This window comes from Mastigoproctus giganteus, chromosome 6 (assembly GCF_048544385.1).
Source record: "Mastigoproctus giganteus isolate SK-2022 chromosome 6, ASM4854438v1, whole genome shotgun sequence".
Classification (NCBI taxonomy): Eukaryota; Metazoa; Arthropoda; class Arachnida; order Uropygi; family Thelyphonidae; genus Mastigoproctus; species Mastigoproctus giganteus.
The window spans coordinates 31,911,067-31,933,609 of NC_143580.1; the positions used below are offsets into that span (position 1 = coordinate 31,911,067).

General features: G+C 37.5%; 1 protein-coding gene across 1 annotated transcript in view; it reads right to left on the reverse strand.

Moving 5' to 3' along the window:
* LOC150084133 (eukaryotic peptide chain release factor GTP-binding subunit ERF3A-like) overlaps positions 1 to 22,543 on the reverse strand; it is a 212,304-nt gene that overhangs the window by 4,002 nt on the left and 185,759 nt on the right. Inside the window, exons 13-14 of the mRNA XM_090375053.1 lie at positions 15,356 to 15,445; positions 14,346 to 14,514 (exon numbers count right to left, since the gene is read on the reverse strand). Of these exons, the coding sequence (XP_090231179.1) occupies positions 14,346 to 14,514; positions 15,356 to 15,445 (259 nt within the window). The remainder of the gene's footprint in view (positions 1 to 14,345; positions 14,515 to 15,355; positions 15,446 to 22,543) is intronic.

Consider the following 22,543-nt stretch of genomic DNA (forward strand, 5'->3'; position numbering starts at 1 on the left):
AATATAAAATTGGAGAAAGATGGAGAAACACTTAGCTATGATGTTAATTTGTAATTAACTATAAAAGCTTAATAGTAAAAGGAAATTAGGAAGCTTTATCATATATGAACAATCAGAGTGCCCCACTAGCAATTGAACACCAGTTTTCAACATGAACAAATTCTCAGCTTCAATGCGGGATTTTCCCCACATTGCAAACATTTTAAATTGACCAATAATACTGACTATTTATTTCATGACCAAAGTTATTTTCTTGTAATAAACAAGCCAGTCTGCACATTTGATACCCCTCAATTAAACCTTGATAAGGTTTCTCTTCACAGGTACACCGAAATCAGCACTGTTTATGCTGGTCATTAACCACTCTCCCAATCTTCACATCATCTGAAAATTTTAACATCTTGTCTTGCATTTCTTCAGCAATGTCATTTAAGAAAATTGGAAACAGGAAGGTACAAGCAAAAAACCCTGATCAGCTTCACTTCCAGCTCTATTTCATTCTGAAGAACAGCCATTAATTACAACACTTCACTTCCTGCCATACAGGAATCCTGTAAATCATCTAAGATCATATCTGTGATCCCAGCATATTCAGCTTTTATGCAGAATAGAGTCAAATGTTTGCTAAGATCCAAATAAACAATCAAAGTTATTTCCTGTTTACAACTCAAGAATGACACTTCCACAACAGTTTATCAGGTTACCTAACCCTTAAGTTGTAGAATGGAGGTAAAATAGTCCTCCAGCACATTTAAAACTCTTGCCCATAATTTGTACTTTCACCTGCAGGGATGGAGTAATTAATACATTCCTAACATACGTCCTAACTTCATATTTTCTATGTGATTTGAGATCTGCTGTGGGTCAGTAATTTAAGTAACTTAGGTCTAAACTTATAGGGAGGACAACAGTCCTCCATGCAACCACTCTTGTTTATATTTCAGAGTACAGCATTCTTGTTTCAACAGATAATGATGAAGTTATTTTATTCAAGATCGCATCATTATTTCTTTAACAGTTCTGCATCTAGAGCCCAAAATTTCTGCTCATCATGTAATCATGCAATTATTTTATATGTAATCAATGATCTATGGCAATTCTTTTACAATGCAGCATGTGTTGACATGCCACTGTATAAGAATTAAGTGTAGCTGATTATAGTGCTGAGAGTGAAACAACTGTTAAAGTGTACTACTGAATGTACAGATTATAAAATAAATAGAGGGACCTGGGGGGGGGGGGAGCAATTCAAATACACTGGTCCTGAATATTGAGTAAGGGGTCCAGGCTGTGCCACAAGTTACAGAAAAGAGGAATTGGAGAAAGACAAGTTCAGTGAAGCTGTTGTTCTAGGACCCCTCTGGCTTTGACAGTATTGGATGTAGCAACTATGATTCTACTACAAACAAACAATACTGGAAAAAGTTTTTAATGAATGTTCATTCCCCAATAATGTTAATGATGTTTAAGCAAATTGTTCAAAAATCATTACATCCTCAATGATGAATAAAATTCAACTGAAATATTCTGCACATCATTCAGTGGTTAAATGTTTTGGAACTCTACTGTGTCCTGGATAGGTCTGTAATAATAATAGTATTTCATAATTCAGTGCTTTAACAAAAATTTGTGTTTTCCTAAGTCCTTCATCTGACTTATAAATATTGACTCTGATTTTTACTGTAATAAATGCAATGCAGTTATTATTTTTGAGAATAGTGAAAATCAAAGCACTTCAAGCCTGTGTAAAGTGAAACCTGTCTTTAATTTTTGGGCGGAATACAGATAATTCTCAGATGTTTCATATCACTTCTTGAACTGATATCCATATTAGTGTGTGTCCAAGTTGAAGAATGTTCTTCAGAATGTATCCATCTTTACTTAAAAATAAAGATGTGGAAAGCAAAAATCTTTCTTTCTGGTTTAATGTAATTGAAATAAGTGAAACATTTTTTTTTAATCAGTGTTGAGCATTAGATGACAAAATTATTTATTACAGTGCTTTTTTCCCTCAGATATTTTAAAAGCTGTATACCATGTCTCTGAATAAATTACAAAATGCCTATTACGAGATTACAAATAAAATAGCGACCTGAAAGCACAAAAATGAAATTTTAATTGGAAGATAATACACATGTGACAACAGAAGTGCTTAACAGATTTTCCCTTTAAAACCACACATTTTCTATTTCCCTTTGAAAATCACTCCTATCCAGTAATACTGTACAGTCTGTCCTCGTATAGCACGATAGTTGTGTTCCTAGAAACCCTCGTGCAATGCAAAATCGTGCAATATAAACAACAGGCCCTATGGGAAAAGTGGGGTTAGGTGCCGACCACCCAAGATTGAACACACATTTGGAACCAAAACATTACCAAACACAATAAATAATCGGGTAATTTTTTTAATCGTTATAAAATACGTAAGTATTTTATAACGATTAAAATACGTAATAAAAAATACAGTAATACCCCGAAGTTACGCGATAGGTGGGTCCGACGAAAATCGCGTAAGTCGAATTCGCGTAAGTCGGGGTACAACTTTGCATATAAATACATATAAATTTTGCTTAATTGGGACCAAGGACTAACAAAAACACTAGTTTAGAAGAAAAATATTAATAAAATTGCAGTTCTTTATACATATTAATACAAAATATGTATTAAAAAAACAAATGACTTACGTTAAAAAGTTATTTCGATGTCGATGGCTTCATAAAATCTAACAAATTCGTCTGACGACACAGCGCCTTCTTTTTTTCACGCAGAATTTCTTCGTAGCAAGCTAATAATTTTTTTATTCCTTGCTTTGTAGCTATAACGCGTTCTTCGTTGGAGTCTATGTTTTCTAAAATTTTTAAGCCCTTTACAATTGAGCCCTTTTCAATTTTCAACCTGTCAAGTTTGCAATTGTCATGTACTTTTCGCCGTTGCTTCATTTAGGCCTGTAGCACGTGCAATATCACATGGTCTTTCATTTCGCTCAAAGCGTTTCACAATTTCATATTTTTTCTCTATCGACAGAGGCGGACTGGCCATTAGCCTTACCGGGGAAACCCCGGTGGGCCAGTGTGATTTTGGCCATAAACCATAGTATGAGGCCACTATAAATTTTCCCGGGTAAGAATTTTTGACCCAGTCCGCCTCTGTTTATCGATAATTGCTTTTCTTTTTCTCTCTGAATCTGCAGTGTCTTCACCAGGACGCTTCCTTTTCACATCTTTTAATTAAGTATTTTACTCATTTTTCAGGAATAAAGCACAATTACAAAACGAGGAGGCACGCTTGATACGCATAAACAAAGCTGCGCGCATGTAGCAACTGAATAAACAACACCATAAAGGCAGAGATACACTATTAACACCTCACATTTCTAGGGGTTACTACCATAAAACAATAAAAATCCAGTTGCGTTTCTGCTAGTGAAATCTGTTATAAACTGGTAGTAAACTCGATCTAATTGCATTTGCGATTATACCGATAGCTGGAATTGTGTTGGTTTTTACGTTATTATGGTGAAATGTGTTTCCCCTTCACTGATATAAAAAACATAAAAGCAGCAAAGTTGAATTTTGTTCATCTTTCGCTCTCATTCTCCGCCGTCGCACCGTATAACGATAACATATGAAAAACGACCTTGAAGATAGTGGGCGGCAGCGTTGCCAAACGAAAAAATCAAGAACCGCGTAACTCAGAGTTCGCGTAAGTCGGGGTAGCGTAAGTCGGGGTATTACTGTAATATAATATTTTTTTATTATTTATTATATTATAATGAAGTATTTTTAGTATTTTTTAATACTAAAAAAGTATTTTTACGAATAAAATACTTATTTTATTCGTAAAAAATTTATTATATTAAATAAAATAGTCGTAATAAAATACTTACGTATTTTATAATACGTAAGTCGTAATAAAATGTTTACGTATTTTATTACGACTATTACGTAATAAAATATTGCTAATGCTTTTGCTTCTATCATAAGCAAACTTGTTTTTTGTTTGATTTTCTATCCAAACAGATAGAAAAGACAGCTGTTCCATCTCTTCAAATTCTTGTGTCTTAATCTAATGGATTTTAATTACACTCTGTGTTGTTACCGCTATGAAAGTTGTTTTTATTTTCTCTGCATTCTTTGTAATTCTCGGCGTTGCCTCATTTAGGTCTGTAGCACATGCAATATCACATGGTCTTTCATTTCGCTCAAAGCGTTTCACAATTTCATATTTTTTCTCTATCGACAGAGGCGGACTGGCCATAAGCCTTATCCGGGAAATCCTGGTGGGCCGGAGGCCGGTGTGATTTTGGCCACTATAAATTTTCCCGGGTAAGAATTTTTGACCCAGTCCGCCTCTATTTATCGATATTGCTTTTTTTTTTTTCTCTCTCTGAATCTGCAGTGTCTTCGCCAGGACGCTTCCTTTTCACACCTTTTAAGTATTTTACTCATTTTTAAAGCACAATTACAAAACGAGGAGGCACGCTTAATACACATAAACAAAGCTGTGCGCATGTAGCAACTGAATAAACAACACCGTAAAGGCCGAGATACACTATTAACACCTCACATTTTACTAAAGCACATTTCTGGGGGTTACTACCATAAAACAATTTCCAGTTGCGTTTCTGCTAGTGGAATCTGTTATAAACTGGTCGTAAACTCGATCTAATTGCAATTGCAAATTATCGATAGCTGGAATTGTGTGGGTTTTTACGTTATTATGGTGAAATGTGTTTCCCCTTCACTGATATAAAACACATAAATACATTTTCAGAATCTTCTTCATTCCTATCGTGTTGCATTCAGTTGGGGTGATTCCGCGTTTGACTGCCATTTCTTGTAACCACAAAGGCGAATCGTGCATAAGCGAATTCGGTTCGTGTTATATAAGATAACGTTCCCATATTTATAAATCGTGTGTGATCGAATTCGTGTAATGTAAACACGTGTTATACGAGGACCGACTGTATTTCATTTTTAATTACTGCCTCCATACTCCTTACAAATGAAGTCCCACTAACCAGTCTGTAGTTGCTCATTTCATTCTTCAAACCAATTTATGGATTGGCAATTTACTGTGCTTCTATAATCAAAGTGAATGATTCTTATTCCCTTAGACTGGAGAAGAACCGGTGTATGAAATGAAGCACCTTGTGAATTTTACTGAAGCAGGGAAACATATATGTAGTTTTTTTTTTTTTTTAGCCTGGTTCAGAAGTCTGCCATCTTATATAAATGGAAGTGGTTTAATAAGCTGTCCATTGTGTGCATACACAAGGTGTACAGAAAATAATTATCTACTTACATTATATACACCGGTGTTCAAAGAAAGTGCATCACCCCTTAAAATTGCAATTGTCGTCCGAATAACCCAAGTATATGGCAATATTTCTTACAGATTGCATCAGATAAGACTGACACGTGCAGGTGATGATGTAATATTGCATCAGCTGTTACTTTCAGCTATATAAGCACACTCTGCAAGAGTTGCAGTCATTCCTTTCTTGTGTCAGGATGGCAAGTTATGTGCAGTTGACACCATGAAGAAAGAGTGCTATTGTTGCTTTTGTGAAGAAGGATGTTCTTCCCATCATATTGCTTATAGTGTCTTGTAATCATTGATATTTATTACTTAAAGCAGTCCCAGCCAACCAATGGCAACCCCGCTTGTAATCAGTCGACACTGAGTAGATTTCTTTCCAAACTCAAGAATACTGGTTCTGCTGATAGGAAAAAAGGAACCGGATGCAAATAAGTCTACGCCAAAACAGGACCACGTTTTGAAGCGCTTATGCCTTAAAAACTGTAGAGCTTCTTCATCTGAGCTGAAAAGAGAATGGGAAGAACATATAGGAGTGGTAGCAAGTGCAGTGACAGTCAGAAGACACCTCTCCTCACACAAAAAATGAAAAAGGCCCGATTAATTTGGTGTAAGGAGCAATGAATAGTACATTAAGTACAAGGTATGGCTATTAATTAATGAAACTGTGCATGCAGCCACTACACTCAAAGTGCTACCTGAAACAAAGGCACGGCAGTTCACCTTGAATTTTTTCATTACCTTGTGTTCTTTCCATTTTCCAGAAAAATGATAGATAAAAGAATCAATCTTAAATTTTTAACAAAACTCAAGAAAACACCAACCGAAAGTTGAGTTGTTACGTCAAGTTTATGGGGAAGATACTTATCTCAAGAGCTCCTAATGTAATGTCCCTACCACCTAATACAACTTCTTTAATTCAACCATTAGATCAAGGTATTATATCTACCTTTAAAACTCATTACATCAGAAAATCATTACAATGGACTTTTTAAAAACTTGATTCTGAATCTATTGAAGTGATGGAGGCATGGAAACATTAATTGTGGATTGTATCAGAATCATAGCTTTATTACCCAAAGAAGTAAAACAGTCAACACGTGCATGTTGGAAAAATGTATGGCTAGATTCAGTTCATTCAGAAAATATGGTTGAACCGGCAGAAAACAAAATCGGTACGATAGTATAACTTACTAAGTTGGTAGGAGGGGAAGGTTTTGATGATAAGACTACTGAAGACGTTCACGAATTACTGGTAGAAAAAGAGGTTGATGAAAATTCTGAAGTTCCAAATTTTACACTAAAAAGCATACGGGAAGGCATAAACTTAGCTGAGCAATTAGAATCTTATTTTTTGAATGCAGATCCTTCAATTCAAAGGAACACAAAGTTCAAAAGAGGGCTTCAAAAATGCTTAGCTCCATACCATGCAATTTACGAAGATCTATCAAGTAAAAGCAAACAATCCCAGATTACAGATTTTTTAAAGAAAGCAGAAGATACACGAAATCTTGAAGTTGCAGAAGAAAGTTCAAAAGGTGAAGATATTCTGCAACAGAGAAAACATTCAAGCAGACAATACCAAGCTGGATTTAAAGAAATGCAAGGGATATAAAAAAAAAAAAAAAAATATATATATATATATATATATATATATATTTTGTGTTTTTATTATTATTGATAATGTCTAATTGATTATTTTTAATTTATCACTTGCTACGTTAATGCCATTGCCATGTAGCAATTGGACTATTATACGTGCTTGATATATTTTAGTTTGATTGCTTAGATTACTTTAATTTTTTGGTATCTATTTTCTATAGGGTATTAAGGTGTGTACAGAACAGGAGATTTAGTTAGCGTTTTTAGTCTAACCTATTCCTGGGGGTCTGTAATGGTATTCAAATTATATAATATCTAATGAAGTTAATTATAATTATTTTAACATTAATTAATTATCATTCAATACTAACTAACATTCCCTTACCTGGTCATCTACCCGCTACTTCATCGGGGGCTTTGAGCGGATCGATAGCCAGTTTTAAAGGAATGTCTCATAATTACCCGTTTCTGTTAACTCCTTATCAGTTTTGCCTTAGTAGTGAGATTATTTTGCTCTTTTAGACTATTTATTTAATTGAATAAGGATAGTTTTATTTCAACTTGTCTTTTAGTTTAATTTTTGAAAAAATTTTTTATAACATCGGATTCGGCAAACTGGTAGAGGGGAAACAAAGCCCGACGGGTAATTATCGGAATAAGCGAGTGGAGTTATACTTATCTGTCCGGTGGTGGTCTTTCGGTAAATGAGGGGTTTGCCCTACTCATTGTTTGTTTTATCACAGGTTTGGTTTTGAGTGCGCAGCCGCGCCTATTGTTGCAGGGTGATGTTTTTGCAAGTCATCCGATGAGTGGGCTGATTCCTACGTCAGCCGGGGGGGGGGGGGTATTTCCGTTTTTTTTTTGTTGTTTTTTTTTAACTCCATGGTGAAAATTAAATTCTTACGTGATTTGGTTGTTTGTTATTTACAAGCATTGTTTTTTGTTATTTACGTGAGTTGGTTCGCCATTTACATGAATTGGTTTTTATTTACATGAGTTGTTTTGCTATCCCTTTGGACTGGGCCGATATAGCTTTTCTAACGCATAACAGCCCGTTTTGTCCTAGGGGATAGCTATTTACATCAACCCACCCATCATATAAAAAAAAAAAAAAAAAAAATTTGCGTGCAACGAGACGCAAGGTAACATTCACCTTACAGGAGACTGTAAATATGTAAATAGCTATCCCCTAGGACAAAACGGGCTGTTATGCCTTAGAAAAGCCATACCGGCCCAGTCCAAAAGGATAGCAAAACAACTCATGTAAATAGCAAAACAACTAACGTAAATAACAAAAAACAATGCTTGTAAATAACAAACAACCAAATCACGTAAAGAATTTAATTTTCACCATGGAGTTCAAAAAAAAAAAAAAAAAAAACGGAAATAACCCCCCCCCCCAGCTGACGTAGGAATCAGCCCACTCATCGGATGACTTGCAAAAACATCGCCCTACAACAATATCAAGCAACAATAGGCGCGACTGCGCACTCAAAACCAAACCTGTGATAAAACAAACAATGAGTAGGGCAAACCCCTCATTTACCGAAAGACCACCACCGGACAGATAAGTATAACTCCACTCGCTTATTCCAATAATTACTCGTTGGGCTTTGTTTCCCCTCTACCAGTTTGCCGAATCCGATGTTAGATAAAAAATTTTTTTCAAAAATTAAACTAAAAGACAAGTTGAAATAAAACTATCCTTATTCAATTAAATAAATAGTCTAAAAGAGCAAAATAATCTCACTACTAAGGCAAAACTGATAAGGAGTTAACAGAAACGGGTAATTATGAGACATTCCTTTAAAACTGGCTATCGATCCGCTCAAAGCCCCCGATGAAGTAGCAGGTAGATGACCAGGTAAGGGAATGTTAGTTAGTATTGAATGATAATTAATTAATGTTAAAATAATTATAATTAACTTCATTAGATATTATATAATTTGAATACCATTACAGACCCCCAGGAATAGGTTAGACTAAAAATGCTAACTAAATCTCCTGTTCCGTACACACCTTAATACCCCATAGAAAATAGATACCAAAAAATTAAAGTAATCTAAGCAATCAAACTAAAATATACATATATATATAGTCAGTCCTCATATAACACGTGTTTATACTACACGAATTCGATCATACACGATTTATAAATGGGGGAACGATATCTTATATAACACGAACTGAATTCGCTTATGCACGATTCGCCTTTGTGTTTACAAGAAATGGCAGTCGGACCGGAATCACCCCAACTGAACGCAACACGATAGAAATGAAGAGAAGATTCTGAAAATGTATTTGTGTTTTATATAAGTGAAGGGGAAACACATTTCACCATAATAACGTAAAAACCAACACAATTCCAGCTATCGGTATAATCGAAAATGCAATTAGATCGAGTTTACTACCAGTTTATAACAGATTCCAATAACAGCAATGCAACTGGAAATTGTTTTTATTGTTTTATGGTAGTAACCCCGAGAAATGTGCTTTAGTAAAATGTGAGGTGTTAATAGTGTATCTGTGCCTTTACGGTGTTGTTTATTCAGTTGCTATACGCGCGCAGCTTTGTTTATGCATCAAGAGGCCTCCTCATTTTGTAATTGTGCTTTATTCCCTAAAAATGAGTAAAATACTTAAAAGGTGTGAAAAGGAAGCGTCCTGGTGAAGACACTGCAGATTCAGAGAGAAAAAGAAAAAGAAAAGCAATATCGATAAACAGAGGCGGACTGGGTCAAAAATTCTTACCCGGGAAAATTTATAGTGGCCTCATACTATGGTTTATGGCCAAAATTACACCGGCCTCCGGGGTTTCCCCGGTAAGGCTTATGGCCAGTCCGCCTCTGTCGATAGAGGAAAAAATATGAAATTGTGAAATGCTTTGAGCGAAATGAAAGACCATGTGATATTGCACATGCTACAGGCCTAAAGGGGGCAACGCCAAGAATTACAAAGATGCACAGAAAATTTAAAAAAAACTTTCATAGCAGGACCAACTCAAAGTGTAATTAAAAGCCATTAGATTAAGACACAAGGAATTGGAAGAGATGGAACGGCTGTCATCTGTTTGGATAGAAAATCAAACAAAAAACAGTTTGCTTACGATAGATGCAAAAGCATTAGCAATATTTTATTACGTAATAGTCGTAATAAAATACGTAAGTATTTTATTACCATTATTTATTGTGTTTGGTAATGTTTTGGTTACAAATGGGTGTTCAATCTTGGGTGGTCAGCACCTAACCCTATTTTTCCCATAGGGCCTGTTGTTTATATTGCACGATTTTGCATTGCATGAGGGTTTCTAGGAACACAACTATCGTGCTATACGAGGGCTGACTGTATATATATATAAAACTTATCATTGTCTATCCACAATCTAGATGACTTCAACTGGGGCCAACCACCCAGATTACAGCAAATTATATCCAGAAGAACTTGTATTGGAAAAAACTAACAGTTCTGATACTATAGCAAATTACCTGGATCTTCGTATAGAAATATTCCATAATAATATAGATGTAAACGTATATAATAAAAGAGACGCATTTAATTTCAATGTAGTCAGCCTTACAAATTGGAAATCTAATGTATCGAAATCAGTGCATGCTAATATCATTTTATCCCAATGCCTGAGGATTGCTTCTATTTGCAATAAAAACACAACCTGTGCAGCAAACATAATAGCATTGTACAATAAGTTGATAAATATAATTAATTTCAAAAATTTATTTTCTGAACCCATTGTTTCCATATAATTACCATAATTACGGATTTAGAGCCATGTATATTATGTACATAGGGTATGCTTTGCTTTCTTGGTGTCTCATGGCTTAGAAAACTTGTACCCACTGGCCTGCAAATTATAGTGTATCATTTATTTTATTTTATGTTATTTTATCTTATCTTGTTTTATAATCACACTGTATATACTTAAGTTCACGCTAAGGTGACATGCAAATTCAGCTCAGGGTCCTACTATAGGAACGGGTTTGCAATCCCGGGCATACCCGAGCTACAACTTATATTGTTGTTATTTAGTTTTTAGGAGCATTAGCAACTAAGGCCATATTGCTCCGGGATATGCGGTGGCCATTCCCTGACCTTTCCGCATCCTCCGTATTTGGTGGTGACAGGCTCGAACCCCGGTCTCATCAAGAAGCGTGTGCTGCGCACTGCTGCTCCTTCCCACCTGGCTATGGAGGCACCTACAACTTATATCTTGTATTGTCTTTAAGCTGTCCTACACTCTTTGTTCTTGTTTCTCTGAAATTATTAGGGTAATCCGAGGATGTAGGAGAAACTATTTCTTATTTGTACTACTATATTTTCACCTTTATGGAGTTCAGGTTCTATTATTCCTACTCTTTTATTAGTTTTTATTCTTCTTACTATTTCTGGCACGTTTCTCTTTGCGTTAACTTAATTTAAATTAATTAATTATTTTTACTATATCCATCACATAGGGGCCACCACATATATACTCACTAGAGGGATTATTATTTCATGACGACTAGCTGTTAAATTATGTCCAGGATACGGTAGTTATGCCTTATACTTTACATTTATTCTTATTTTAATTATTAAATTACGTTCTCTGTCGAGTAAACGATGTTCAATATATGCTTACATTTATACTATCTTTCTTTTGATTCTAAAAATTTAACTACCTTTAATTGGTTTAGATTCAAATTACTTAATCTCTGAAATTTTATATATATTAGCAGATATTGTTCATTACAGAAACAGAGAACTCCTTGTTGTTTTTTGCCTTCAGTCTGGTTGGCCCCAGTTGAAGTCATCTAGATTGTGGGGAGACAACAATAAGTTTTATGTGTATATATATATATATATTTTTTTTTTTATATCCCTTGTGTTTCTTTAAATCCAGCTTGGTATTGTCTGCTTGAATTATCTTCTATATTATTATCTTCAATATTATACAAAATATTTTATACACATTATGGTCGTAATACATAATTGCTCTAGCAAGTGCACTGGGTCATAAGTATTAGTTACAGTTTGTTACAATTTATTAACTTTCTTTCCATATTACTCATATATATATATATATATATATATATATATATATATATATATATATAGTAGTAGTTGAATATATCTCGAAGGTGAGGTATAAGTAGGTCGGTATTGTAGCCTGTGCCATTGAAGATATCTTCAATGGCAGATATCAATGGCACATATAGAAAACACATAGGCATTGCGATGGGAGCATGTAGCTCTAGTCTAGTCGCTAACCTATACCTCCACCATTTCGAACAGAACTTTAAGCAGGACATCATACTATACAGATATATAGACGATTTGATTGTTTTTAACAACCCTGATTTCCAAACAGAAGCCATTAATCACTACCCACCCAAATTAAGGTTGGAATGCACTAATACACATGGTTCCAAATCAGCAACCTACCTAGATATAGACATATGCATAGATAACATGATACACACCAAGTTATATGACAAACCCAACGATTTCCAATTTAATGCCATAGACCTAACTAACTGGAGTTCCAATATCTCCAAACGGATACACAGAAATATTATAATCACGCAATGTATTAGAAGAACCAACATATGCAGCAATGTAGATGATATAGTTGTAGATGATATAGATACACTTAACAATTTCAGATTAAAATTAATAAACAACGGATTCCCTCACGGCATCATTAAAATATACCTCATAAAGCTATTTTGGCGGCCCTTAACAAAAGATGTAATATTAACCCACAGCTTATTATCGATAAAGTTTTGAACGGCATTTACGCCACTTAAATTTGGTGATTATATTTCGTGGTCTCATCATGATGACATCCTTGCAATTGGCTGGGCATGTGTATATATATATATATGTATATAGTAGGTACTACCCATGGAGTATGTTACATATAGCTTACACTCATTGAAAAAGTCGTACCTACGTTTACTCCATTGGCAGGAAAACATTCTTTGCTTACTCTACTTTTACTTCGAGAACCATCTATCAGTTTACATAACAAAACTACAGAGGGCATCACATACTAATTAATTAATTGAAATAAATAGCGGCATTTTAGGAAATTTGAATGATTTTAACTACAAACACCAGTAGGCGTTTGAGACTGCTATGGCCACATATATACCACATACGTGCTTTTATTCGGTCTTTCTGTCTGACTACACGTGGTAAGTCGTAACCTTTTAGATATCTTGGACACTGCTTATGCTTGCTAATTTTTCGTACCTAATCAAAAACCAGGATCCCTTACTATAAGGGATGGGTAGTTACGCTCCCAGTTTAATCCTAAGTAACCTTATGCTTTGCCTTTTCCTTTGCTGACCTTGCTTTCTGCTGTAAAAAACTCTACTTTTCATACCTCATGAACTATTAGAGTAATTCGAGGGGGATTGAGGTACTATAGCTATACTCTACTCTACTATCGTTCACCTTCTGTCAGCACATGCTATCTTTTTGATTTAATAATTAATATGCTAAACTCATACCACACATATATAAGTATAACAGTGGATGGATCTCATTCTTAGTAATACTAACTATTAATTTTGTAAATTAGCTATCCGTCGGGCTAAATGTCATCCCGCCAGTCAACGGCAAAATTTTATCATACCTTATTATACATTGATAACCTTAACATCTTAATAACGTTTAAATTTTCGGGCATGCCCATTTTTGGGTATCAACTTTTTGGAACTTCCATTCTTGTAAACCACACTTATGTATACTTTTTACTATCATTTGGATATTGTTGGACTGGATGATGATAACAGAAACGGATAGCTCTTTAATTATGGTTGATACATTGAAAGGGTTAGCCCTCGATAAAGTTCCTTTCAGTGTATCTACATACCTATAATTAACATGTTAATAATTTTTTATATGTTGCATGTGTATATATTATTTTTTCCAGTTTCCGTTAGCACGTGGCTAGGTCTTCGTGTTTTGATGGTTATGGCGTATCACAGGCTACAATGGGTCTACACAATACCGACCTACTTATACCTCACCTTCGAGGTACATTCAACTACTACCATATATATTATTATATATTTACAGACAGATTTAATGTTTAATCTCATACAGATGGCATTAATCTGTTCACATTAAATACACTATTGCATTTTCGTATCAGTACACACACACACACACACACACACATAATATTTTTAAAAAATGTTATATGAGAGTTATTATAATAATGTAATTATAAGGATGTACCTTTTTATAATGAAATAAATATTTAAATAAAAAAAAATAGTTTAAGTAACTGAAACCCAAATTACATGGCACCCCTGGAATATTGTTGCAGCACCCTGGTTGAAAACCACTGGTCCAGTGTGTTATCACTAAAATCACAACTTAAAAAAAAAAAAAAAAAAAAAAAAACTCTCCTCTCTTACCTTCATCTCGTAAAGTAAATCGTCCCATTTGAGGAAACTCTTTAAAGGATTCTAAACATATAACTCCTGCACATTCCATTCTCATTATTGCAATCTGGTCTTGTTTCACAAATCGTGGGCGGTTTTTACTTTTTTCTCCAGATTTCTTATCTATTAGACAAATCAAAGCCTATAGGAAAAGGAATGACTCCATTATACACTATTTATCATAATGAAATCAACATGTGTAGTAAAACTTCAGGAATTTAATCTAATAAACTACCAATCATCCTTAAAACAGATACTCCTATTCATTCTACAAATATTAAGACAAAGTTTAATTCAACTTTAATATCCAGAAAATGTCATCAAAATCATTAAACAAGCATTAACAGAAAAGAAACAAACTATAATCACTGATTTTTCAAAATTAACCACCTATTTCCACCCCCAGGGTGGCTGGGCTTTTGGAACACTATTATTTATATTATGTTAACCAAATTAAATGTTGTTTTAATTTAATGAACAAAAGTCTATATTATACTCATTTGCTGGTATACATCCATAAATTTGCAATTTTTATAAACAAGCAAACATTCCATAAATGCAGTCATGGCATGATTGGATTACATAGAATTATATCAGAATTCTAATTAGCAGCACTAATTACAGTCACTTAAAATAATGTTACTGTTGTGAGTTGCCTCAGGTACAAACTAACATGATATTACAGTGTTTGTTCATCACATAATATATCAGCAGTTTATATATTTTAAATACTTATTTTTTATACAATGATCAACAATAAGAAAAACCTGCAATCTGGGCACCAACAACAGAACAAAAGCAAAATGCTGTCCTTGGATCCAAATAGAATCACAGTTATAAAGTAACCCTAAAATTAAAATCTGAATACCAAAATTAAGGGAGGGGGAGAGATTATTTTAGATACAAGTAAATAGAGCAATATGCTAAGGCTTCTAACTCTGGAAAGTTAGAGAATCACTACTGGAATATATGACTTCCCATACCTTAACTGCTACTTCTTCTATTGAGGCATGGATGTGAAGCACAGCACTATATCCAGGACATATTATGGACTTGTGCTCTAGAATTACAACCTAAAATAAATAAAGCGGGGAATTAGTACATTTTTAAGGCATGCATCTCACATTACGATAAAGTAAGAGAGAAATTAACAGAGGTAAAACTTATACACAAATTTTAACAGGAAAACAAAAGTATCAGTATTAATAAAGACAGACAACTGATGCAAGGAACCCAGGCTTATTCAGGCATCAGTTTAAAAAAAAAAAAAAAAAACCCCACTGTTTCAATTTATTATGGGGAGTAAAAACATGGTTATACCTATTTATTTATTCATTCATTTTGTTTTAATACATGGGTGGTCAGGTTCATAGGAGCAGAATAGCACCCTGCCTTACCTTACCTATAACCCTATTAATAGCATTAATTAGTTTGCTGAATTTATTTTTGTGGTTCAAATTTTTCCAAGTTTAATTTAATAACTTGGTTTCTTCCAACTATCTGCCCAAACCATCCTTAAATTTAAATAAGCACTCTAGTTGTAAACATTTAGGTGGCATTATTAGGTGGTAATTTTTTTCAACACTGAATATCCCTTTAGCTAAAAGAGGTTTCCTTGTTCTTATATCCAGTTCCTTAATTTAAGTACACATCTACTTTGGGCTGCCAAAAAAATAAATAAATAAACACACACACACACACACACACACACACACACACACACACACACACACACACGGTGCTTTTTTTGTAAAGAAATAGGTGCCGGTACTCATTCTTTGCTATCAGGAAAAATTCTGTGCCGGCTGCTTCCGTCTGATAAGGAGATCACGTGACACTGGGCAGAGTCAGCACCCATCAATCACGACCATATCGCTAGAAGTCGGAATGCTGTACCCAATACTGAATCTCAACCCTTACTTTTATTAACACACAGTTTATTAAGCATAAATTTATTATACAAGAATATAAAAAATAAGTCAAAGGTGAGTCTTATTTAATAAATAAAAAATAATAAGTAAAATATAAAAAAAATAAGTAAAAATAATTTCATAATGAAGTTTTAGTCGAGATTCAGAAACTGGTACCCCTTCCAGACTGCTAGCGATACGGCCGTGATTGACGGGTGCTGGCTTCGCCCATTGTCTTGGTTTTGGTTTTATTGGCGCATTAGCTACTAAGGCTATAATGCGCCAAGACCAGGTCATTTATAAAAATTTTTAAATTTTCAGTGACCTAATCAGTTAGGTCACTATGTCAAAAGGTATAACAAATATATAAGAAAAAAAGTAAAAATTTTACATACGAGTAAAAATATTTATTGTTTTTAAAAAGCTAAAAACAGCAGACACATTGTCATTGTCAGATAAAATCTGACTGAGTGTATACGGCTCAGTCAGATGAATAAAAGCGGTAAAACGGATATTGCTAAAATCTGGACATTCAACTAAAATGTTTTTAATTGTTAAAATTGTGCCACAGGACTCACACATAGGAGGGTCATCAGCCCTCAGCAAAAACGAATGAGTCAAATGACTGTGTCCTATGCGGGTCCGGGCGAGAACAACTTCCTCCTTACGATTCCTGCGCAGACTAGACTGCCACGGTTCAATTACAGGCTTTATACGATGTAATTTATTCGCAGTCTGTCTATTCCACGAATCCTGCCATTGGGAATGTAACTTTTGATGTACTATTTGCCTGTAGTCTGTATAGGGGACTAACAGGCAGCAGTTATTATTGGGAATTGCTGATTTGGCTGCGGCGTCAGCCAAATCATTTCCCCTAATCCCAATGTGGCGCCGACCGGGCTAGCCGAGTGGGTAAAGTACCTGCCCGGCAACCCAAAGGTCGCGGGTTCGATTCCCGCCTCGGGCTTGGATCAAAGTACTGCAAAAACCTTGGGAGGTGCAATATGGCCACAGAAGCCGATGCGCCAACAACTACCAAATCAAAAAAAAAAAAAAAACCCAATGTGGCTCGGAATCCAGCAGAAGCGGATGTCATATTCGCGTTCATGGAGAACGTGAATCTTCTGCTGAATGCTAGACAGAACTGGATGAAGATTATACCTCACAGATATTAAAGCCTGTAACACACTGAGAGCGTCGGAATATAAAATGAACCGTTGGTATTGGCATTCACTAATGTGATCCAAGGCTAACTCTACGGCGTGCAGCTCTGCAGTAAAGATACTGCATTCAGAGGGAATCTGCTCCGATGTAGTGCTGTCTGTAAAGACAGCAGCAGATCCCACGTATGATTCCGACTTCGAACCGTCTGTGTAGACTGGCGCGAAGTCGGAATATTCAGCTCGGTGTTCTGAATAAAGCTGCAGGTAGACCGAAGATGGAGTGTCCGACTTTCCCCAATTTCTAAGGGACAAGTCACATGCCGGGACACGAGCATGCCAGGGTGGAAAGGGTTGCTTTGGTGTTTGGGCAACCTTGTCTACCTTCATATTAAGTTCTTTGAGTAGCTCTTGGAGATGAATACCAAAAGGACGATTGGCAGTCTTACAGGTGTTGTACAAATTTTCCCATCGTGGCTCAAAAACGAATGGCCACGTAGGATGGTCTGGTAGGGATTTCAGTTTTAAGGCATACTTTAGAGACAACTGCTTACGACGAAGCGATAACGGTGGTTCGTTTGCTTCGACGTATAAGCTCTGGACAGGAGAGGTTCGAAATGCTCCAGTAGCGATACGCAGAGCCTGATGATGGACAGGGTCCAGCCATCGAAGGGCACTGTCTCTGGCTGAAGTATATACTTGGGACCCATAATCTAATTTGGACTGCACAAGTGCACGGTACAGCCGTATTAGGGTGCATCGGGCTGCACCCCAAGATAAAGAGGAGAGCGAGCGGAGCATATTAAGGGCTCTTGTGCACTTTGTGCGGAGTTGACGAATATGATCCAAAAATGTCAGTTTTTTATCGAATATGAGTCCCAAGAATTTTGTGTTCGCTGCTACTGGAATAGCATTTTGTCCGAGCCTTAATTCAGGTTCAGGATGAAGATTACGCTTGCAACAAAAGTGTACGCAAACGGTCTTCTCTGGCGAGAACCTGAAGCCATTAGCAAGTGCCCAGGAATTCAGACTATCAATGGCTTTCTGCAGTTGTCTTTCAATAACCCTCATGTTGCACGACTGGCAAAAAATGCTAAAGTCATCAACATAGAGGGCACTGTTTACAGTTGGAGGAAGTTGTTCTGTGATGGAATTTATTTTGATGGCAAAAAGCGTGACACTTAATACTGATCCTTGTGGTACTCCCTCCTCTTGGCTAAAGGAGCGAGAGAGTGAGGATCCCACACGAACTTGGAACGATCGATTGGCTAAAAAGTTTTGAATAAAAAAGGGCGGATGCCCTCCTAGGCCTAGGCTATGTAAATCTTTTAAAATGCCAAATCTCCAAGTTGTGTCATACGCTTTCTCCATGTCAAAGAACACCGACACCAAGTGTTCGCGTTTTAGGAAAGCATCCCGGATGGATGCTTCCAATCTAATAAGATGGTCCAAAGTGGACCGGTTCCTTCGGAAGCCGCACTGGATGCTGGAGAGAAGGTCATTTGATTCTAAATACCATATTAAACGAGAATTGACCATTCTCTCCAGGATTTTGCACAGACAGCTAGTCAGAGCAATAGGACGATAATTGGTGGTAACTTTTGGATCCTTTCCTGGCTTAGCAAAGGCAAGAACGATTGCCTTGCGCCAGGAATCCGGAAACTGCCCTTCAATAAAGATTCTATTATATAAAAAGAGCAGATAATCCATAGATTTTAGTGAAAGATGTTTAATCATTTCATAATGGATGCCATCTGGTCCAACAGCACTTGCTTTGGATAGAGTAAGGGCTCTTTTCAGTTCCTGCATAGTGAATGCCCCATTGTAGGGATAGAGGCCCTTGGACTTAAAATTAAGTGCTTGTTTTTCCAGTTTATGTTTCAGGACCAGGAACTCTGGGGAATACGAGGATGTTGCGGAGATTTTAGAGAATGTTTCCCCAAGAGCATTGGCTATTGCAGTTGGATCTGCAATAGTGCATCCATTATAATCTAGGATTGAAGAAGGGTGGGAAGTATATTTTCCCTTCATTTTCTGGATTTTATCCCAGACTACCTTAGAGTTGGTAGACTGGTTAATAGATGATGTAAAACGGATCCACGATTCCTTTTGACTCTGACGACGGATGTAGCGTGCTTTGGCTCGTGCACGTTTGAAAGCTATAAGGTTGTTCATGGTAGGATATCGGCGAAATATCCCCCACGCTTTGTTTTGAGCCTTTTTTGCTGCTGTGCATTGTGAATTCCACCAAGGTTTGGGAAATGGTGGAAACCGGGCTGATGTTTTTGGGACAGCATTCGCAGCTGCTTGGACAGTATTTTCTGTGATGTACTTAACTGCATCATTGATAGGCTCTTGACTGACTGTGCTAAGATCAAAATTTGCCTGATGTTGGAAGGCAGTCCAGTCAGCCTGATCAATCTTCCACCGTGGTAACCTGAAGGGAAGACATGGTCTCCCGCTGTGTAACGAGGTTATCACAGGGAAGTGATCCCTTCTGTATGGATTCTCCTCCACTTCCCAAGTGAGTGAAGGGAGTAAAGAAGGGGAGCAGATAGAGAGATCAATGGCAGAATAAGTACGGGTAGGCATGTGGAAGAAGGTGTTTGTTCCAGTATTCAGAAGGGAAAGGTCATTGTCATTTAGCATACGCTCTATGACTCGTCCCCTTCTGTTGATGTTAGCACTACCCCACAGGGTGTTATGTCCGTTAAAATCCCCAAGGAGTAAGAAAGGGGGAGGCAGCTGCGTAAGAAGATCATCAAGGTCTGCCTGGGAGATGTCAGTCCCAGGTGGCAAATAGATAGAGCACACAGTTATTAGAAATCCCACTGAAAGGCGAATTGCAACAGCCTCTATACTGGTTGTAATTAGCAAGGGCTGTACTGGGGTCTGGTTACCGACAAGGATAGCCACTCGCCCATGTACAGAGCCATCCGCAATTCTATCCTTTCGAAAAAATGTGATGTTGTGCATGGTGGGATCATCACTTGCCTTTAGATATGTCTCCTGCAAACAAAAGCAAACTGGCTCATGCTTTTGCAGGAGGGCCTTGATGTCATCAATATTTCGCCGGAATCCACGACAATTCCATTGTAGGAATTTAGCCATTATTTTGGCTTGGTGGGTCCATCAGGCGGCTTCCGAGGTGCTGAGGGCTTACTTTTATCAGTCTTGGATTTATCTTTTTTGGGGAAGAATGGATGCTGTCCGGTGTCCATTTCTTCCTCCGCAAAGAGTTCCAAAACTGAATCTTCGGGTACCTCCTTCTGCTCAATATCCATCTTATCTTGGGTACTAGGGGGGGGGATTTCCCCTTTCTTATTCTTTTCTTTCATAGTTACCTTTGTTACTTGTGGAGCGTTAGGAGGTACCGATATAGGAGTGGCAGCTGATTGGTCCTTCTGTGCAGGTTTTTGAGAACTTAAAAGATATCGCGCGATGGGAGTGAAAGACTCCTTTGGAGGAATGGTCATGTCCGTCTGAGTTCCGACGGAACATCTCCCTGCTACCTTCTGGGCGTAGGTAGGTTTCTTGATATTCAGGGGTTTGACCAATTTCCTTGCCTCCTGGTATGATGTTTAGCTCTGCCTTCAGCCGTTGAATTTCTTTTTCTTCTTTCCACCTCTTTTTCTTCTTTCCACCTTTCTCTGGCATGCTCGTGAATAGGCCGGGTGTTCGCCTTCACAGTTAATACAGGTGGGTTTTGCGGCTGAACATGCTGTTGTTTCGTGGTCCTTTGCACCGCATCGAGCGCATGCAAGGACTCCACGGCAGGCCATTTGAGAATGTCCATACTTCTGGCATTTAAAACACCGTAAAGGGTTCGGAACGTATGGACACACTGAACAGTTGATGTATCCAGCTTTAATCTCATCAGGAGGTTTAGGAGAGTTAAAAGTCAGGATAACGCTCCTGGTTTTAACAATTTTTCCATCCCTTCGCGCAGTAATTCTCTTGACGGCAATGACTCCCTGTGGTTTTAATTCGGAGCAGATTTCCTCCTCGGTTACATCGAGAAGGTCCCACTCCGAAATGACACCCCTGGATGAATTGAGTGTTCTGTGTGGTGTCACTGTTATAGGGATTCCTCCGATTGATGTTGTTCGGAGGAGATGTTCAGATTGCCTGTCATTTTTAGTTTCAATTAAGAGGTCTCCAGAACGAAGCCTCTTAACTGATTTGGGTGAACCTGCTAACCCGTCTAACCCTTTTTGAATGAAAAAGGGCGACATTTTACCAATCAGTGTCTCATTGGTAGAATGCATGATTAAGAACCTTGGGACTGGCCCTGATGGTAATTCGGTTCACTGCCTCTTTTTAGCAATAATGCTATCTGCTTCACTGTCTAAATTTTCAGATAGGGACAGGGTTGGGGCCCCTGAAGGAGTAAGTTTATCAGGATTCATAGAGGTTTTTTATTTGTTCAGTGGCCCGGGCTCCCCACCCACCACGGAGCCCAAAGGGACGCCCACTACCCGGCATGCAATAAATGCGCTCGGGAGTGGGACGCCAGGGCTACCCAGACACTATACCCGCACCGCCGCCAGCCTGAATCCTGTCCCTCGGACCATGAGGGTAGGGGCGTGGCATTGACACGGTTGACCCTCGCAGGCGAGCCTACTAGCCGATTGATCCTAGCCGGGCCTTCCAGGACCACCCGTCTTGTCGAAGCAGGGGCCAAAGTGGTGTATTGAAGCTGGGCCCCTCAACCACCAGGATCCCCCTTCCACGGGTCGCAGCGCACGGCAAACACGCCGGATTCCATTGATGTAAGCCTGGAACCTGGGCTGTGGGCGTTGGATCCCAGTGACGCTAGTCTGGAAGTCCAGCAGCGTCACTGGGAGGTCCCCTCACCACGTACAGGTGCCCACGTCGAGGGGCCGCATTGTCACGTGATCTCATTAATAGACGGAAACAGCTGGCATGGTTGACACGCACTGCGTGCCAGCCATGTCACACGCTGTTAAAAAAGGTGCCGGTACGCCGCACCGTGGCGTACCGTCACAAAAAAAGCCTTGCATATATAATATATATTATTTTCTTTACTGAAGCCTTTCAAAGCTCGTGAAGTACCCCCAAAACAAACCCATGCTGCAAT